The sequence below is a fragment of the Pteronotus mesoamericanus genome, unplaced genomic scaffold (assembly GCF_021234165.1).
Source record: "Pteronotus mesoamericanus isolate MK-2021 breed Mesoamerican mustached bat unplaced genomic scaffold, CSHL_Meso_final contig_33, whole genome shotgun sequence".
In the NCBI taxonomy this organism is placed as follows: Eukaryota; Metazoa; Chordata; class Mammalia; order Chiroptera; family Mormoopidae; genus Pteronotus; species Pteronotus mesoamericanus.
In genome coordinates this window covers 119,872-138,114 of record NW_026555135.1, presented here as the reverse complement: position 1 = coordinate 138,114, position 18,243 = coordinate 119,872, and the positions used below count along the sequence as shown (strand labels likewise).

The following is an 18,243-nucleotide window of genomic DNA, read 5'->3' as shown; positions in this document are numbered from 1 at the left end:
GTGCAAAAGGCAACTGGTCGATGTTTCGTTCCCTTTCTTTCTCCCTCCCTCCCATTTCTAAAAATAAATAAATTTTTTTACATTAAAAAAAAAAAGTGACTTCCATCCTCCCCTCCTCAAAAAGTTAATGGTAATTTAGAAGATGTGAAGTTCCTTCTAATGCACCAATGTATCTTGATAGAGATATGGGTTATCAGGAAAATCATTAAAATCATTTCAAAGATATAATTCTTGGAGATTAAAAATATCAAATGGGAACTGCTTTGAAATCGTAACCAAAAAAAAAGTTTATACGCAGAAAATTCATACAATATAAAATAGTGATGATGACTAATGAATACAGAAAGTACTCCCTAACTGCCCAATCTCATTAACAACAAAGCGACAACAATGTAGCAATGGGATTATTTCATCTTAAAAAGCCCCACTCTGGAACAGGGACTAAGACTTTAACTGTTAAAATTTGGTGACAATTTCAAGAAAAACTAAAATTATATTACTCCCTCAAAGGACATAGTTAACAGCCAAATTTCAGGAGTCTTTACATTTCCAGGTGGCAAACAAATCCTTACCCCTACACAAAAACTTGGATGAAATCCAAATATATAAAATTTCTGTTCTGAGTAAGTATTTCCCTCACCTTTGCAGCAGCCCTGGATAATGGTCTAAAAATCACTTTATTTCAATACCCCACAAAAGAATAAAGACATTGGGAGGTTCAAGTGACCTGGTTAGGGACTGTCATAAAATGATCTGCATACTGTTATAGTTTATCAAGGGAGACATGTATTTTATCCAGATCTGCCTTATATTTTGCACAAATAACTTTTTATGCTTAATGAAAGGACTTACTGGAAACATTCTGATGTATGGTAATATCAATCTAAGAAATGTGCTGTATTTATGATTAGGTGTAGGAATCATAAGGAAGATATATGGGGAGCACTACGGTAAAAGTGACCATAGAAACTCCATGAAAAGTGAAAATGATTATATTCCTTTGGAGATCTTCTGATACATTTTAGAATTTAACTTTATCTATGGTATCTATTAGCATGGGGTAGATTTTTCTGTGTACGTCTTGGTATAACCATCAACTTTGCTAGCTGTTCTCTTAAACTTATTGTTTCACGGAAAATTTTAAGAACTAAAACTCCTTAATATTATTACTAAGTAACTACCAAGAAAATGGCATACCACTGATGATGCTGGTAGTTAATATCACTATGAAGAAGAAACTGATATATCCATGATTTAATTAGTGTTCGTTTGAGCACATCAGGAGAAAAAAAAAAATTACATGCCAAAGGATAATATAAAATATTTTATAGTACTTGATCACTTAAATCTAAGTGTACAAAAAACTTAGTATTTGTACATTTTATATTTTTATAGTCAACTATTCATGAAGTAGGCAAAGGCCTATGTTACAGGGAAATTTATTTCTGTTGAGGTATGAGTTTGAATCTCCATCACTCAAAACAAGAAGCTGCACAGGAATACCTATTCAGTTTGTGTCCCCTCAAAAACACAACCCAATGCTACAGTTCTATTCTACTTATGATACCATGAAATGCAGAGTTCATGAATATGGGTGTTTATATACAGCATTCTCCAGACACATTCCTCTAAAAGCTAAAAATCTGCTTCAGCAGATGTACTCATCAAAGAATTCCAAGAGCATGTGCTTGGTGATCCTCACAATTCCTGTTTCCCTACATGACCTGCTGCTAAGGTTGGGGTTTAAAATTCTTTATTAATTCTATTTGGCTTTCAGTTTATGGGAACAAGGCATGAATGAGGAATATATAACAATAATAAAAATGTAATTCGTTGTCTGTGAGGTAGAACTTTTTAAGAAAAATATATAGTCAAACTAATAAAAAGGCTGAGATATGTATTACTATGGAATAGAAGACAATAGCATCACAAAAAATGTGATAGAACATTTTATAATCTTAGATTGTAAGAGAAGGCACTGCTAATCATAATCTGCAAGACCAAGAAGCCAAAAAGGAGAGAATGACAATTTTGACCACATAAAAATAAAACTTATAGAAGACAATAACATGAATGAAATGAAATACAGACTCAGTGGAAATACCTGTGACAGACATTAGAGTCTTACCCAGGCCTTAGACTTACGGTTACTATAGTGTCTAGAATTGAAACTACCTTTGGGCCCCTGGCTGGTGTGGCTCAGTGGACTGAGCACCTGCCTGGGAACCAAAAGGCCATCAATTCGATTCCTGGTTAGGGCACATGCCTAGATTGCAGGCCAGGTCCTCAAAAGGGGGGGGGGGTGCCAGAGGTGACAGACCAATGCCTCTCCCCGGCCCCTCTCTCCAAAAATAAATAAATAAAATCTTTAATAACAAAACTACCTTTGGGGAAAACCCTTAATTTACCCACACAAAAGTTAATATTCCTCTGGGATTAGAAGAGAACATTGATGTCAGACAATACATTCTGCTTAAGTTTAGGAATCACATTGTGCAAAACATTAGAACTTTTTAGTTCTACACTGTTAAGTTTAAAGGCTCAAATGAAACTGTCACACAACCAAAAAGAGTTAATAGCCAAAATATATAAAGCACTCTCAGACATAAATTAAAAACAATAATCAAATGTTATGGAATAAGGAATTCAAGGATTCAAATGGCCAGTAAACAAGGATATCCTTCACCAATAACGAGTGAAGTACAAATTAGAATATACTAATTTTCACTATCATGCCTGTAAAGATGAAAAAGTCCAACAATACGGAAAAGTTATGGAAAATGAGCATTTTTATACAAATATGAGCAAAAATGCAAACTGGTATTCTTTTTAGAAGGCAAACTGTTAGCAAGATTGAGCAAAATTCAGTATCTGTTTATCTTCTGAAAGAATTCCAATCCTAAGGATAAATTCTATATAATACTAACACACAAAATTATGTCACAAGTATCTTCATTATTGCATTGCCAATAATATAAAATATAACTCAAGTATCCCTCAAAAGGGGAAACATTAAATAAATTATGGCATATATATGTATTTGTGTGTTAGGTGTATGTATGCACATACAATGAAATACCAAATAAGTTATATTTAAAGAATAAGTTAGACCTATATACATACTGACCAAGAGAAAAACTATATGCCCAAAATGCCATGGAAAATAGAAAAAAAAGAAAAAAGAAAAAAAAAGAAACAGAGTACTATATATGGCAGTTGATTCCAGTTTGAAACACTTTGACTACAGCATGCAACATGAAATACACTGAGACCCATAACACTCATCCAGGGGTGGGCAAAAGTAGTTTACAGTTGTTTGTATGGAAAATAATATATTAATAAATAATACAAGAAGAAACTGTTTTGTATACTCACAACCGTAAACCTGCTTTTACCCCACCTTGTGTATGTAAATCAAAGTTAAATAAAACAATACTTAACTTTGCAGAACAGTTTTTGAAAAATTCCAGTTTATGTTTTAAAAATGCTAGTTGTAGGCCTCTTCATAAATAGTACATCCAACTAATTAATGTATTTCATCATTTGGCTTAAAAAAACTCATGTAGAATATGGTTTCCATATAAGAACAAAAGAAAAGCCTATATATAACACACATGTGTTTAAATATGTATGTGTATATAGTATATATTTAAGTACATGTTTGAAAAATGTATATAATGGGGTCTGACAAGACCAAACTTTCAACAGCTATTACTTCACAGCTAAAAGATAGAACTTTTCATAGTACTTCTGTATTGAATTTTTTTTTACAAGCACATCTTTTATTTAAAAAAGAAAAAAAGAAACCGTTCATTAAGTACAAAATGGTGTTCCATTAAAAAAAAGATGCGAGATAAATAATAAAAACAAAGACAGCAGAAAACTGGTAAGTGAAAGCAGAGAACATGGAAATAAACTGCAAGTAAATGGCCAAACCCATAATCAGATGAATTGGGAAAGTATGCATTAACTCTATGCTTATACTTGAGCAACCTTGTTGAACTCTATATGCTGGAGAACTCATTCATTTTATGACCATCACCACCCTCCAATTGTTTAAAACAGCTGGGTCAATAACGAGAGCAGACACAAAGGTGTGACATTTCAGCTCTGTATCACAGTAAAAAGAACTGAAAAGTATGCACAGACCTTGCAAAAACTCAAGAGTATTTATATGTTAATTACTTCAGCATGTGCTCTTACTATTAGGGTAAATAAAGCTTGCTTGATAGACAGTTAAATGTCTCAAATCTCGGTCACAAAGGTAACATGGGAAACTTAAAAGTTAAAAATGTCACCGTATTAACAAGTCTCACATTAAATACTGAAAATCCCAGATAGCCAGGACTATCAGAGGACAAACATTTGTAGAAAGGGAGCACACAGCCTCTAAAGAAATGTGCCAATGTTTTAAAACCTGGTAAAGCATAACTGCTGCAAATGTTTTATAAATCCATTTGTGAAAATGAAAATCTACACGTCTAATTTCCAAGCATATGATCAACATAGTCTTAAGTTCCAGCAATTAGAAACCCAAGATTATCACTTCCTTAAATCTCATGGTACAGTTCCTTACCTGTTCCAAATCCTGCACCAAGCCCAGTTCCCAGAGTCCCAGGTCCTGGTTTACTTCCAAAAATACTATTCCCACTGGTATTTGTGCCAAAACCTAGAAAGACAAAAGAATGAGTGGACTGTACTTTAAACACAACTCTCATTTTCCTATACAAGGGAATTTAAGACGAAGCAGTCTGACCCTAAGTTTTAGATTCTTTCAGTTATATATCCTGAATGGTATCCTAAACTTAATTTTTAAGTTCAGATTTGATGCCTATAAACAGACCCTACCAGTCATCCTATTATATTTCAGACTTGAAATACTAATTCATTATAAGATAATAGCCAATATTAAAAAGCAAAGCGATTGTGCTCGAGCTTGGAAAACATTTCCTTTATAAGACTTAAAAGCCTTCAACCTATTTTTTATATTTAATTATTAAAAGAAAAACTCATTCCCCCCTAACTTTCACTAAAAAATAAGACTGTCAACAAATAAAGATACTTCACTGAACCTAAAGGTTCTTGCTAAGAGAAAATTACCTATAATGATCTCTAAAAGTAGCTTTTGTTTAGGAAAAAATGGACCTTGTATGGATAATAACGTGTGGCTGATCATACATGAGAAGGTTTAATGGTGTCATGCTCATTAAGCTCATAGGAGCACTCAATGACTCAGCTAGCAAATATTAAAAAGATAATCATTCATAAACTTTTCTTGAATTGTTTCAGAGATGATGGGGAGTTTAACGAACCATCCTCCTTCACTATGACCCATCTTTTAGAAAAATCCTGATGCCATCTCCAAAGTCCACAGATTGCTGAACAAAGACACCCTACATCGCACTACTGCTGTTATTTCTCTTTTGTTCAGGTATGTCTATAATGTTTTTGCACTCTTTTTTGGAGCTACATAACAAGATATTATTAATCTCTTTTGATAACAGGAAAAGAATTAATTACTAGCCAGCAAACCCTGTTTGTAAAATACTTGAAAGTCTTTTTTAAAAGACATCATGGAGAGGAACAAATACAAAAGATTTAAAGAACAAAGAGAGTATCTTGAAATGTATAATGGTATCAACTACTAAGAATATTATACTTTGGTCAATATTTCGGTTATTATTTCAATGAAAAAGATTGAGAAAAAAGCTTGAAGAATTTAAACAGTACGAAAACATATTTCTAATGTCATTTAAAAATCCAAGCGTGTAATCTGACTTAATCTCGATACATGTAATCCATAAATTTATTAAATCTTTTCAGTTGTGCTAATTAATAATTTTGTCACAAAAACACAGGACGGCCTACTCAAGCACAATCAATTCTTTAAAAAAAAATGTACTTGGGGATAGTTTTTCTTTTTGAGTTAAAATTTAACCAGAAAGGACCATCTATCCCCATAAACAGCAGAAAAGAAAATATTTGTGATATACCTCAAACCAACAAGAGGGAAGTTAAGTCCCAACTTACACTGCTTATACCACACATTTCCTCAGATTCTTACTGACAAATGTTTATCAACTGTTATTTCAAAACAATTTTTAAAATTAAAATTAAAGATAATTAACTAATGGTCGATTTATGATAGAAGAGTCAAGAATATACAATGGAGAAAGGATAGTCTATACAATGAATGGTATTAGGAAGACTTGACAGCCACATGCAAAAGAATCAAAATGGACCACTATCTTACATTATACACAAAATGGATTAGAGACTTATATATAAGGTCTGAAAGCAGCTAATTCTTTAGGAACACATAAGTGGTAATTTCCCTGACATCTGCCTTGTTGTTGATTTTTTGCATCTGACACAAAAAGCAAAAATAATCAAGTGGGACTACACCAAACTAAAAAGCGTCTATACAGCAAAGGAAACCATTAATAAAATGAAAAGGAAACCTATGGAAAGGGAGAAAATGTTTAAAAATCATACATATAAGAAAAGGTTAATATCATTCATATAGATATAGATATAGATATATAGAACAGTCAACTCAACAGCAAAAAAAAAAATAATCTGATTAAAAAAATGGGCAGAGCCCTGAACAGACTGGCTCAGTGGGTTGGGCAATGTCCTGCAAAGCAAAAGGTCGCTGGTTCAATTCCCCACTGGGGCATATGCCTGGGTTGCAGGCCCAGTCCCCTAGGGGCAATGGGGAGGGCAACTGATCACTGTTTCTCTCACACATTGATGTCTCTCCCTCTCCTTCTTTGTTCCCCTCTCTCTAAAAATAGATAGATAAAATCTTTAAAAAAAAAAAAAATGGGCAGAGACCTGAAGAGACATAATTCCAAAGATATACAGATGGCCAACAGGTACTCAAAAAGGTGCTCAACGTCACTACTCATGAGGGAAATGTGAATAAAAACCACATGAATTATCACTTCATGCCTGTTAGAATGGCCATCATCAAAAAGACAAGAAACAACCCTGACCAGTGTGGCTGAGTTGGGCACTGTCCTGCAAAACAAAAGGTTGCCAGTTAGATGCCAGGTCAGGCCACGTGCCTGGGTTGCAGATTTGGTCCCCAGACAGGGCACATATGGGAGGCAACCAATCAACGTTTCTCTCTCATGTCAACATTTTTCTCACTCCCTTTCCCCTCTCTAAAAATAAATAAATAAAATCTTAAAAAAAAAAAGACAAGCAAGTGTTGGCGAGGCTGTGGAAGAAAGGGAACCCTGTGTGCCGTTGGTGAAAATGCATGGTGTAGCCACTATGGAAATCAGTATCAACGTTCCTCAAAACATTAAAAATAGAAGTGCCATACACCCTGGCCATTACACTTCTGATTACTTATTAAAAAAAACCCCAAAAACTAACAAAAAAATATATACACCCCTATTTTCATTATTAACTAATAGCTAGGATATGGAAACAACCTAATTGTCCATCGATGGATTAATGGATAAAGAAAATGTGGTGTGACCCTGATTGGTGTGACTCAATGGGTTGGGTGTGGTCCTGCAAAGCGAAGGGTATCCGGTGAAATCCTCAGTGGGGGCACACAGGTGGGTTGCAGGCCAGGCCTCAGGTTGGGGGCACGCCGGAAGCAGCTGATTGGTATTTCTCTTGCACATCATTGTTTCTCTCCCTTTCTCCCTCCCTTATCCTCTCTCTAAAAATAAATAAAAATAAAATCTTTTTTTAAAAAAAGAAAGAAAAAGTGGTATGTGTATATGTAATGGAATATTATTCAGACATAAAAATACAATGAAACCTGGCCTTCAGCAACATGATAAAATTTGAGGGCATTACACTAAGTAAAATAAGTTGGAAAAATACAAATACCATAGGATCTCACTTATATGTGGAATCTAAAAAAACAAAACAAAAATAAGCTCTGCTCAGGTAACTAAGTCAGAGTCATCCTAATACACTAAGGTTACAGGTTCAATCCTCAGTCAGGGTACATATAAGAATCAACCAATGGCCTGGGCTGGGTGGCTCAGTTGGTTAGAGCATCGTCCTGCACACCTAAAGGGTTGCGGGTTTGATCCCAGGTCAGGGCACATACCCAGGTTGCAAGTTCAATCCCCAGTTGGAGTGTGTACGGGAGGCAACCAATTGATGTTTCTCTCTTCCTCTCTTTCTAAAATCAATATACATATCCTCGGGTGAGGATTTAAAAAGAAAAAAAAAAAAGCATCAATGAATGCTTAAATAAATGAAACAAAAATCAATGTCTCCCTTCCTCTCTAAAAACCAATTAAAAATAAAAATAAACAAACAAAAACAAAAGACAAAGCAACAACATGCCCCGGCTGGTGTGGCTCAGTGGTTGGGGGCTGGCCTGCAAACCAAAGGGTTGCTATTTCAACTCCCAGTCAGGGCACATGCCTGGGTTGTGGGCCAGGTCCCCAGCAGGGGGGCACAAAAGAGGCAACCACACATCGATGTTTCTCTCCCTTTCTTTCTCTCTCCCTTCCCTCTCTCTAAAAATAAATAAATAAAATGTTTTAAAAAATGAGTTCATAGACACAGAGAACAGATCAGAGGTTGTTAGAGGCAGGGGATGAGGGGATAGGTGAAACAGATTAAGGGGGGGTTAAAAGGTACAAACTTCTGGTTATAGAATAAGTCATGGATATATATACAGCACGGTGACTATAGTTAATATTGTACTGCATATTTGAAAGTTGTAAATTTCAGTAGGTTGAAAGTTTGAAAGTTGAGAGTAAATCATAAAGGGTCTAATCATAAGAAAAGGGAATTTTTTAACTATATGTGGTGACAGATATTAGTTGGACTTACTGTGATGATCATATATATAAATACTGAATCACTACGTTGTACATTTGAAACTCATAATTACACTCCAAAAATAATCAGCTTAGCCATGGCCAGGTAGCTCAGCTGATTAAGAGCCAAGGTTGTAGGTTTGGTTGCTGGTCAGGGCACATATGAGAAGTATCCAATGAAAGCAAAAATAAGAAGAACAACAAATTGATCTCTCTCTCTCTTTCTCTCAAATCAATTTTTTAAAAATCAGCTTAAAGCTCAGTAAGTTGGGTGTTGCCCTGTGACCCAAAAGGTAGCTGGTTCGGTTCCCAGTCAGGACACATGCCTGGGTTGCAGGCCAGGTCTCCAAATGGGGGTGTGCAAGAGGCAACCAATCGATGTTTCTCCCCGCCCCCCAACAAAATAAATAAATAAATAAAATCTTTAAAAAATAAACAAAATCTTTTAAAACTTACAACCAGCTTAAAAAAAGATGTTTATATATACAAATAGCTTAACTATTTGTATATATAAACCCCACCAACCCCATGCAGTGGAAAAACTGTCTTCCAGGAAACTGTTCCCTGGTGCCAAAAAGGTTGGGGACTGCTGCTCTAAAGAAGGACTGAGGGGTCTGGCAACACCAATTAATTGTAGCAGGTATTCCAACCTTCAACACTGTGGATTAATCACTACCAGAATGAAACACAATCCCATACTGCATAACACCTAAGAATGACATAATGATGCCCCCAAATCCTGGTATGACCTTATTCCATTTCTAGACTTGTTATATGACTTATTTCTCAATCAGAAGAGTATCTCTGCCCACAAAATCAAAGTTGACAGCTTCCCAAGAAAATAGGAACATCAAAGACAACTTTACTTGGATCTGGATCTCTCAAAGGTAATAATGAAATAAGTTCATCCAAGAATATAAAATAACTTGCCACCCTGTAACCCCCATCTAACTTGTAATTACGGGGGATCCTTCCTCTTAGGGCCCCATTTATTCATTCTTTAATTCATTTAACAAGCTTTTAGTGGACACCTACTAATTACCAGACACTAGGTCAACAGTGATTTTGAAAAAAAAAATATTAAGGACATTTCAAATTCAGCATGTGAGCTAGTGAGCTGTATCAGAGAGTGATGAGACCGTTCATTTTCAAACCACTAAATATGAGTTCATACAGACAACAAAAAAAAATCTCCAAACAAATCAGAAATCTGCAATCATGGAATAACAGCAAACATAATTCAGGAGTCCAGCATATTTTATCAAGTATAGCCTACACAAGAACTAATTTAGAAGTAACATTTAATTCTGAACATGAAGTCAGCTTAAAAAACAAACAAACAAAAAACCACCCCACACCAAAAACCAAAAATACCACATGCATTTTCAAAAGAAGCAAAAACTGATTCTTGGGGGGTGGGAATGAGGGTGGTCTAACAACAAAATCATACAATAGTTCATGGTCCTCCCTAATAGGGTACATAAACAGATACACAGTATACATATACTATTAAAATCTCATGGAATGAGAAGGTGAGTACAAAAAAAAATCTACAATGGCTCCTTGGGGAAGAAAGAATAACACTACTTTAAACAAAAGGTTGAAAAACATTGGTTTAATGCTTAAGTATTTCAGTTTTCCATAAAATAAAAGACATTTTTCATTTTCACCAATAACTTCATTGATTTGGATATTCTGAGTTTGTCAGCTCTCTCCTGCGTGGTAAAACATTGACTGTTCTCAATGTCTCAGTTTGATCACTATCAACTCCAACTGGTTTACCCAACCACTGAGCTTCATCCACTGACAAATCTTCAGCACAGAACTTCGCAAACCATTTTTGACACATTTGATCAGTCACAGCACCTACTCCATACACTCCACAAATCTTTTGTTTGTGTTTCAGTTGTGTTACCTTTCTTGAAATAATAAAGCATAATATGCTGAAAATGTTGCATATTTTCTTCCATCTTCAATAATAAAATGGTTACATAAAAATTCAGCAATTTAGATGTTTATTTTTTTAAATGTTTTTATTTATTTTTAGAGAGCGCAGAAGGGAGAGAGAAAGAAAGGGCAAGAAACATCAATGTGTGAGGGGAACACCAACTGGTTGCCTCTCATACACACCCTCAACTGGAGACCTGGCCCACAACCCAGGCATGTGCCCTAACTGGGAACTGAACTGGTGACCTTTAAGTTCGCAGGACAGCACTCAATCCACTGAGCCATACCAGCCAGGGTGATGTTTTCTTTTTTTTTTTAAATGCATACTGAGCCCTGGCTGGTGTGGCTCAGTGGATTGAGTGCCAGCCTGTGAGTCAAAGGGTTGCTGGTTTGATGCCCAGCTGGGAAACATGCCTGGATTGCAGGCCAGTCCCCAGCTGGGGGTGTGAGAAGGGCAACCAGGCATTGACGTTCCTCTCTTCTCTTTCTCCCTCCCACTCTAAGGAAAAAAAAAAGAAAGAAAAAAAGAAAAATGCACACTGATATGAAAACTGTCACAATACAATCTAACAAACATTTCTAATGAAGTTAAAGAACACTAAATGCTACCAAACGAACTATTTGGCCAACCCAGTATCTTTCCCATATTAATTTTGTACACAAAAACAACTACATAGCCCTGACTAGTGTGCCTCAGAGGATTGGGAGTCCTCTCACAAACAGAAAGGTCACTGGTTCAGTTCCCTGGCATGGCACGTGCTTGGATTGTGGTCCAGGGCCCCAGGATGGGCAAGAGGCGATTGATTGGTGTTTCTCTAGCACATCAATATTTCTCTCCCTTTCTTTCTCCCTAGCTTCCCTTCTCTCTAAATATAAATTAAAAAAAACAAACCTTTTCTTCAATAAACAAAAAACCACACAAAATAATGTCCATGCTAAACAAGTCTACTGCTTCAGAACCTTTCTTTCATCGAGTACAACCACAAATAATTATAGGAGTGATCAAGCAACACAACAAAAAAGGAGTTATAGAAATCGAACGGAATACATAAATTTAGGAACTGGTACCAGACAAGGACCTATCTATCTCCTTCACATAGTTCACATTTCTGCGGAAACATATAACCTTCCAGTGGATGCTTAAGGTAGTATCTTTCTCTTGTACATTAAAAGATCCTCACTGAAAATCTGTGTGACTACTGACCTATGGCAAATAACCATGTCTTTACACTCATTTCCCACTAGCTATTCAGTACCTGATGATGTATCTGAAATCCTTAACAAATATTTAAACCACTACTTCATTTGGTGATTAAATGAACTTTCCATATCTAATTTAACACAGTTAATGTTGAATTTGTTTGAACTTAATTGGGTAGTTATGGAAAGCATAATATAATATTTCCATTAAATGGGTTTTTATTTTTCCAGAGTTAGTTTAGGGCTTTGTTTTGTCAATTACTGTTCAATCTTATCTATGTTTCTCAACAGGTACTCAAAAATGAAGCTTTTGCCAACTATAAGAAAACCAAATAATCTGCAAAATCAAAAAGGTCTCAACTTTCAGGAAGAATGATGAAATCTCAAAAAACAACAAAAACAAAACAATAACAAAAAACATTTTAAAAAAAGAATCATGAAATCTTACCTGTGCACTACTTCCCTGTTTGAAACCTGTCCTAACAGAATGTTATCTCAACCACGTATGTTTCATTGTTAGTTTCTTAACTACTGGTGAAGTAATTCAAAGCCAGTGTTTCCTTATTTTGAAAAAAAATCTATCTCCATTAGAGAACCAACTTTTCTGCAAAGCACTGCTGCATATGCCGAATGGCCCGTTTTATCCAAAGCAGGGAGTTCAAAAGAATATGAATGAGGAAAGGAAATTTAATATCTCTTCTACGTATCTCAACCCATGTCCATGATTTTAAACCTTTCCCTCTTGTACAGACACTGAGCCATGTCTTACCTGAGAATTTTTAAATATCCCCAATCATATGAATCAGGAGAATGATGTGTGGTATAGTCAGTATAACTTTAAGAGAGCCAAACCTGCTTATTATATGTACCAAAATTGGAAGTGTTTGTATTGGTTCCTAAAGTCAGGGTTGGTTTGTTACCAAAGAGCCCGCCACTGGTTGTACCAAACGAAGGAGCACTGGTTGTGCTGGTTCCAAATGTAGTAAGCTTGTTATTGCCAAACAGGGTCTAAAAAGAACGGAATACAAGAAAATTTTTAGTATAAAGATACATTCCAAACAGTAAACAGAGGTTCCCTTGAGTGAGACTGGATGTGAAGTAAACAAGAGATGGCATTATTTTTATAAAATGACAGGAAGAGGATGAATAAAGACTAGCAGAAAAATAAACTAATCTGAGCAAGGTTAACTTTATGAATACAGAATGCTCCTAGACGTGAGAGGTTAATGGAACCCCCCTCAGCAAACACAGTACATCAGTGAGTTGAGGAAAAAAAATAACAAGGGAACCAAATATTGTTTTTAACCTGGTAACAGATGTGTATCATGTATTTAAATAGTCAGTAGAAACAATTACAATAACAAATTTAAACACACTATAACATGAACCTTCAAAACATTATGTTAAGTGAAAGAAATCAGTCACACAAACCACACATTATATGATTTCATTATATGAAATGTCCAAAATAGGTAAATCCATAGCCAGAAAGTAGGCCTGAGGTAACTGGGGGTAATGGGAAGTGATGAGTATGAGGTTTCTTTTTAGGGTGATAAATGTGTTCTAAAATTAACTATTGCGACACTTGCACACTCTGTAAATGTAATAAAAGCCAATGAATTGTAAATTTTAACAGGGTTAATTGTATGGCATGTGGATTATATCCCAATAAGGTTATTTAAAAATAACTTTTGGAGGCATTATATAATTTTCTCAATTTTTCACCTCAAATAGTTACACAAAGTTAAGAAGTAACAGATTTCAATCTCCACAAAAACAGAACACCATGTTCAAAACTTAAAATGGGTACATAGTACAGATTGAGTGCTTCATACTAATTCTCATACAGTTTAAGTGGTAACATAGAATTTACTATTGTTTTTAGGTCAAGTACATTCCATGATTTTAAACCTTTCCCTCTTGTACAGACACTGAGCCATGTCTTACCTGAGAATTTTTAAATATCCCCAATCATATGAATCAGGAGAATGATGTGTGGTAATTTTTTTACTTAAATGACTTAAGGAAAATAATTCAGTTAGGCCTCCAACAGTATGAGAACTGTGAAAATGCCAACAATTTTAGCAACTTGATCAACACCAAAAATATGTAATTCTTAAATATCTTATCAACTTGTCACTCAAAACAGGTTAGACAGGGTTAAAAAATTTATGGAAATTACCTAGTTATTTTAATTTGCATCAAATAATTTTTAGTTACTATCAGTATCAAATGATACATTATACTCAATAAAATACTTAAATGAGAGTCAAATCTTTCTTAGAAATTCCTTTAGTATATTATAATCAAATGTAAATACCTACCGAACCAACAGTACCAAATGCAGTATTGGTCTGCCCAAAGAGACTTGTTCCTGTTCCAAATGCTGTCCCGGTGCTGGTGTTTGTAGCTGTCCCAAAAAGACCTCCAGGCTGTGAAGCTTGGGTCACTCCAAATAAACCCTGCAAAAGGTAATCTCGATTAAAAGGTGTCCTACGGTAGTCAGTTTTCTTTAAGAGCCGTAGATTAATAATACTTGCCATTTTTTAAAGTTTATGCGACAGTTACTATGCTTAGTATTTTACAAAGAGCATTTTTCTTCACAATCCTAAAAAGCAGGGCCATTTTCCAGAAGAAAATAAAGCTCAGAGTAGTTAAAAATCTGCCAATGTCCTAGCTGGGTGCTCTGCTGGTTGGAGTATTGTCTGGCATACCAAAAAAAAAAAAAAGGTTGTGGGTTCAAATCCCAGTCAGGGCATGTACCCAGGTCGAGGGTTTGGTCCTTGGCTGGGGCACACATATGGAAAGCAACTGATCCTCTCTCACATTGATGTCTCTTTCTCTCAAATCAATAAACATATTCTCAGGTGAGAATTAAAAAAGAAAAAAAAGTGCCCAATGTTACAGCAACTGAGTGTCAGGACCAGATTTCAAATAAGCGAAGTTCATATCATCCAGTCTTTAAGAAGATATTTTACTTATGTGTTAGTTAACAAAAGAAATACATGGCACTAATGGACTACTGCTGAACTGAGAATTCGAAGTAGTGTTCTTAAACAGTTTCGTTAGGGGGGTAGGTTGAGGTGGAAGAGGGTAAAAGTAGGATAAATGATAATAGAAAAAATATAATAAAAAGTAAATTATTACTCATTTAAAGTGGACTATTCAATTGTTTTTTGTATTAGGTATGTCCAGGAAGTATCCAGCCATGTAATGTGGAAAAGACACATTTATTGAAGATACAAGAAACACTGTACATAGGACAATGACACATCAGTCTCCCTCAAGGAGGACCTTGGCACCTCACACAGTCCTTCCAGCATCACTAGCAACTGCAGCACGATGTTCCTTCTGCTCTGGTAGCAGACACTGTGGAACTAATCAAACCTTAGTATGTTCACAGTTGCACAACCATCCTTACTCTCTAAATTTAGAACATTTTTATAACTATAAAAAGAAATCCTGGCAGTCACTCCCCATTCCTAGGTAAACAACAACTAATTTATTTTCTGTTTCCATGGATTTGTCCATTCTGAACATTTCATGTAATAGAACCATGTAAAATGTGGTGTTTATTAAATGGCTTCTCTTGCTTATCATGTTTAAAGGTCCATTTGGAGCATGTATCAGAGTGCTTCATCCCATTTTATGGCTAAGTAACAGTCTACTTTATGTGTATCACATTTGTTTTTCCATTAAGCACTGATGGATGGACATTTGGGTTGTTTCCATTTTTTGGCTATTATGACAGAGGTTTGTGTACAAGTTTTGTTCTCATTTCTCTAGGGAAAAAACTAAGGTGTACAACTTGGTATTTATTTGTGGTATATATGGTAATCCTGTTTAAAATTCTGAGGAAAGCACCAAACTGTTTTCCAAAGTGGTTACATATATGAGGGTTCCAATTTCTCCAAATTCTTGAGAACACTTATTATTGCCTTTTTGTTTATAGCCTTTCCAGTGGATTTGAAGTGGTAATTCATTGTGGTTTCCATAGGCGATTCCTTGATGACTACTGATGTTATCTTTTCATGTGCTTATTAACTGTTTATCTTCTTTGGAGAAATAATCTAATCAAGTCTTTAGCCCAATTTTTTCACTTTGGCCATTTTTTAATAGGTTATTGAGTTATTGAATTAAAAGCATTCTTTATATGTTCTTTATACATTCTGGATATAAGTCTTTTATAAGATATATGACTTGCAAATATTTTCTCCCATCTGCAGGTATTCTTTTTGCTTTCGTTATGGTATACCTTTAATCCACAAGTTATTTTTTTTTATTTTTTTACCCTCACCAGAGGACATGCTCATTGATTTTAGAGAGAGGGGAAGGGAGGAGGAGGAGAGAGGGAGAGAACAACGGATGTGAGAAACATTAACATGAGAGAGAAATATCGATCTGTCACCTCTTGTACGCGCCCTGATCAGGACCTAATCTGCAACCCAGGCTTGTGCCTTGACTGGGAATTGAACCCTTGACTCTTTGGTCTATGGCAGAATGTTCCCACTAACTGAGCCACACTGACCAGTGCCCACAAGTTTTTCATTTCGATAAAGCCCAATCAATTTTTCCTTTTGCTGCTTTTGCTTTTGGCATCATAGCTAATAAACCACTACCTAACTCGTTTTCTTCTAAGAGTTTTATATTTTAACGCTCATATTTAAGTATTTGATCTATTTGAGTTAATTTTTATAGTTACCACAATGGTGTGAATAAAGTCCAATCTCATTCTTTTGCACAGGGAAAATCAGTTGTCCCAACACTATTTGTTGAAAAGATTATTTTTCCTCATTGAATTATTTTGGTACTCTTTAAAAAAAAATTATTTATTTTTAGAGAGAGGGGAAGGAAGGGAGAGAAGGAGAGAAATATCAATGTATGGCTGTCTCTCACGCACCCCCTATTGGAGACCTGGCCAGCAACCAAGTCATGTGCCCTGACTGGGAAGCAAACAGGTGACCCTTTGCTTCGCAGTCCAGTGCTCGATCCACTTGAGCCACACCAGCCAGGGCTATTTTGGTACTTTTGAAAATCAAATGTGAAGGTTTATTTCTGGACTCTCAGTTCTATTCCACTGATTTATGTGTATAACCTTATGCCTGTACCACACAGTCTTGATTACTATTGCTTTACAGTATGTTTTAAAATTAAGAAGTTTAAGTCTTCTAACTTTCTTCTTTTTAAAGACTGTTCTGGCCATTCTGGATTCCCTTTTATTCTTTGTTGATTGTTTATATTATGAAAGTGTGTCAAATACTTTTTCTGTACCTACTGAGGTGTTGTGTGGTTTTTGTTCTTTATTCTCTATGGCTTATTACACTGTCATATGCTGAGTCAACTTTCCTGAGATAAATCCCACTTGGTCATGGTGTATAATCTTTATGTGTTACTGAATTTGGTTTGCTAGTATTTTGATGATTTTGTGGCCTAGTTGTATTTGTTTTTTAATCAGGCAGAGTATCTCTAATAAAACTCTGAACACAACTAAAATTAGAGAGAGACCAAGTAAATTCCAAGAATTCCAGTTAAAAAAAAAAATTGCTACCTCAAATTAACTTTAATTTTATACTTCCCTAAAAGAGTCCCTAGAAATAAACTGGTAATGATGTAAAGACTTTCTCTTTCACTTTCTGCATAGAAGTAGCAATTATCCAATATGGCTCTGAGGTTTAGTTCTCCCTTTATTTTAATCAACTAAACTTCTTTGCTTGAGTCTGCTTAAGGAACCAGCTAAAAGAATATTTTGAAATACAGCTAGTAATTTATACATATTTTCTTCTACAATCTATAGAATGACTGGAGTCAGTGTCCTAAGGTATAGCTTCAGGATGGCAAACTGTGGCACACTAAGCAGCTCTTAGTGATAAGAAAATATGCTCAGAAAAGATAAGTGACTTGCTCAACAGCCTTTCAATGAGTACAGAGTAGGACCTAAACTGGAATTTAGGCTTTAATTATTCAAAGATTTTGCTCTCTCCCCTTTACTCTATCAATTCTTAAGAAATGCAGTACAGGTAGAACTTGCTGGTTTGACATGATTAGAAGCCTCATTAGCTTGATAAATAAGACATAGAGTTAATTATGGGCCTGTTTCCTTACCATGGTGTTGGTGCTTGGCTGTCCTAGTGTGCTGGTATTGCCAAAGGAAAAGCCAGTGTTCTGGGTGGTTGTGGCCTGGGCAAATGGTTTGCTGAAGAGGCTGGTAGTTTGCTGATTCTGTTGGCCAAAGAGACCACCTGGATTGGTTCCAAATCCAGTCGTACCTTTCAGGAAATAGAAATAAAGGAAA

At 35.4% G+C, this 18,243-nt stretch overlaps 1 protein-coding gene across 6 annotated transcripts in view; it reads right to left on the bottom strand.

Moving 5' to 3' along the window:
• The window catches only part of LOC129072709 (nuclear pore complex protein Nup98-Nup96), a 104,135-nt gene that overhangs the window by 57,959 nt on the left and 27,933 nt on the right, over positions 1-18,243 (bottom strand). For 3 of the 6 annotated variants that reach the window (XM_054576195.1, XM_054576196.1, XM_054576199.1), the window contains exons 8-11: positions 18,054-18,217; positions 14,276-14,413; positions 12,821-12,959; positions 4,577-4,669 (exon numbers count right to left, since the gene is read on the bottom strand). In XM_054576195.1, coding sequence (XP_054432170.1) covers positions 4,577-4,669; positions 12,821-12,959; positions 14,276-14,413; positions 18,054-18,217 — 534 coding nt within the window. The remainder of the gene's footprint in view (positions 1-4,576; positions 4,670-12,820; positions 12,960-14,275; positions 14,414-18,053; positions 18,218-18,243) is intronic. The other 3 variants (XM_054576197.1, XM_054576198.1, XM_054576200.1) reach the window with 1 other exon arrangement.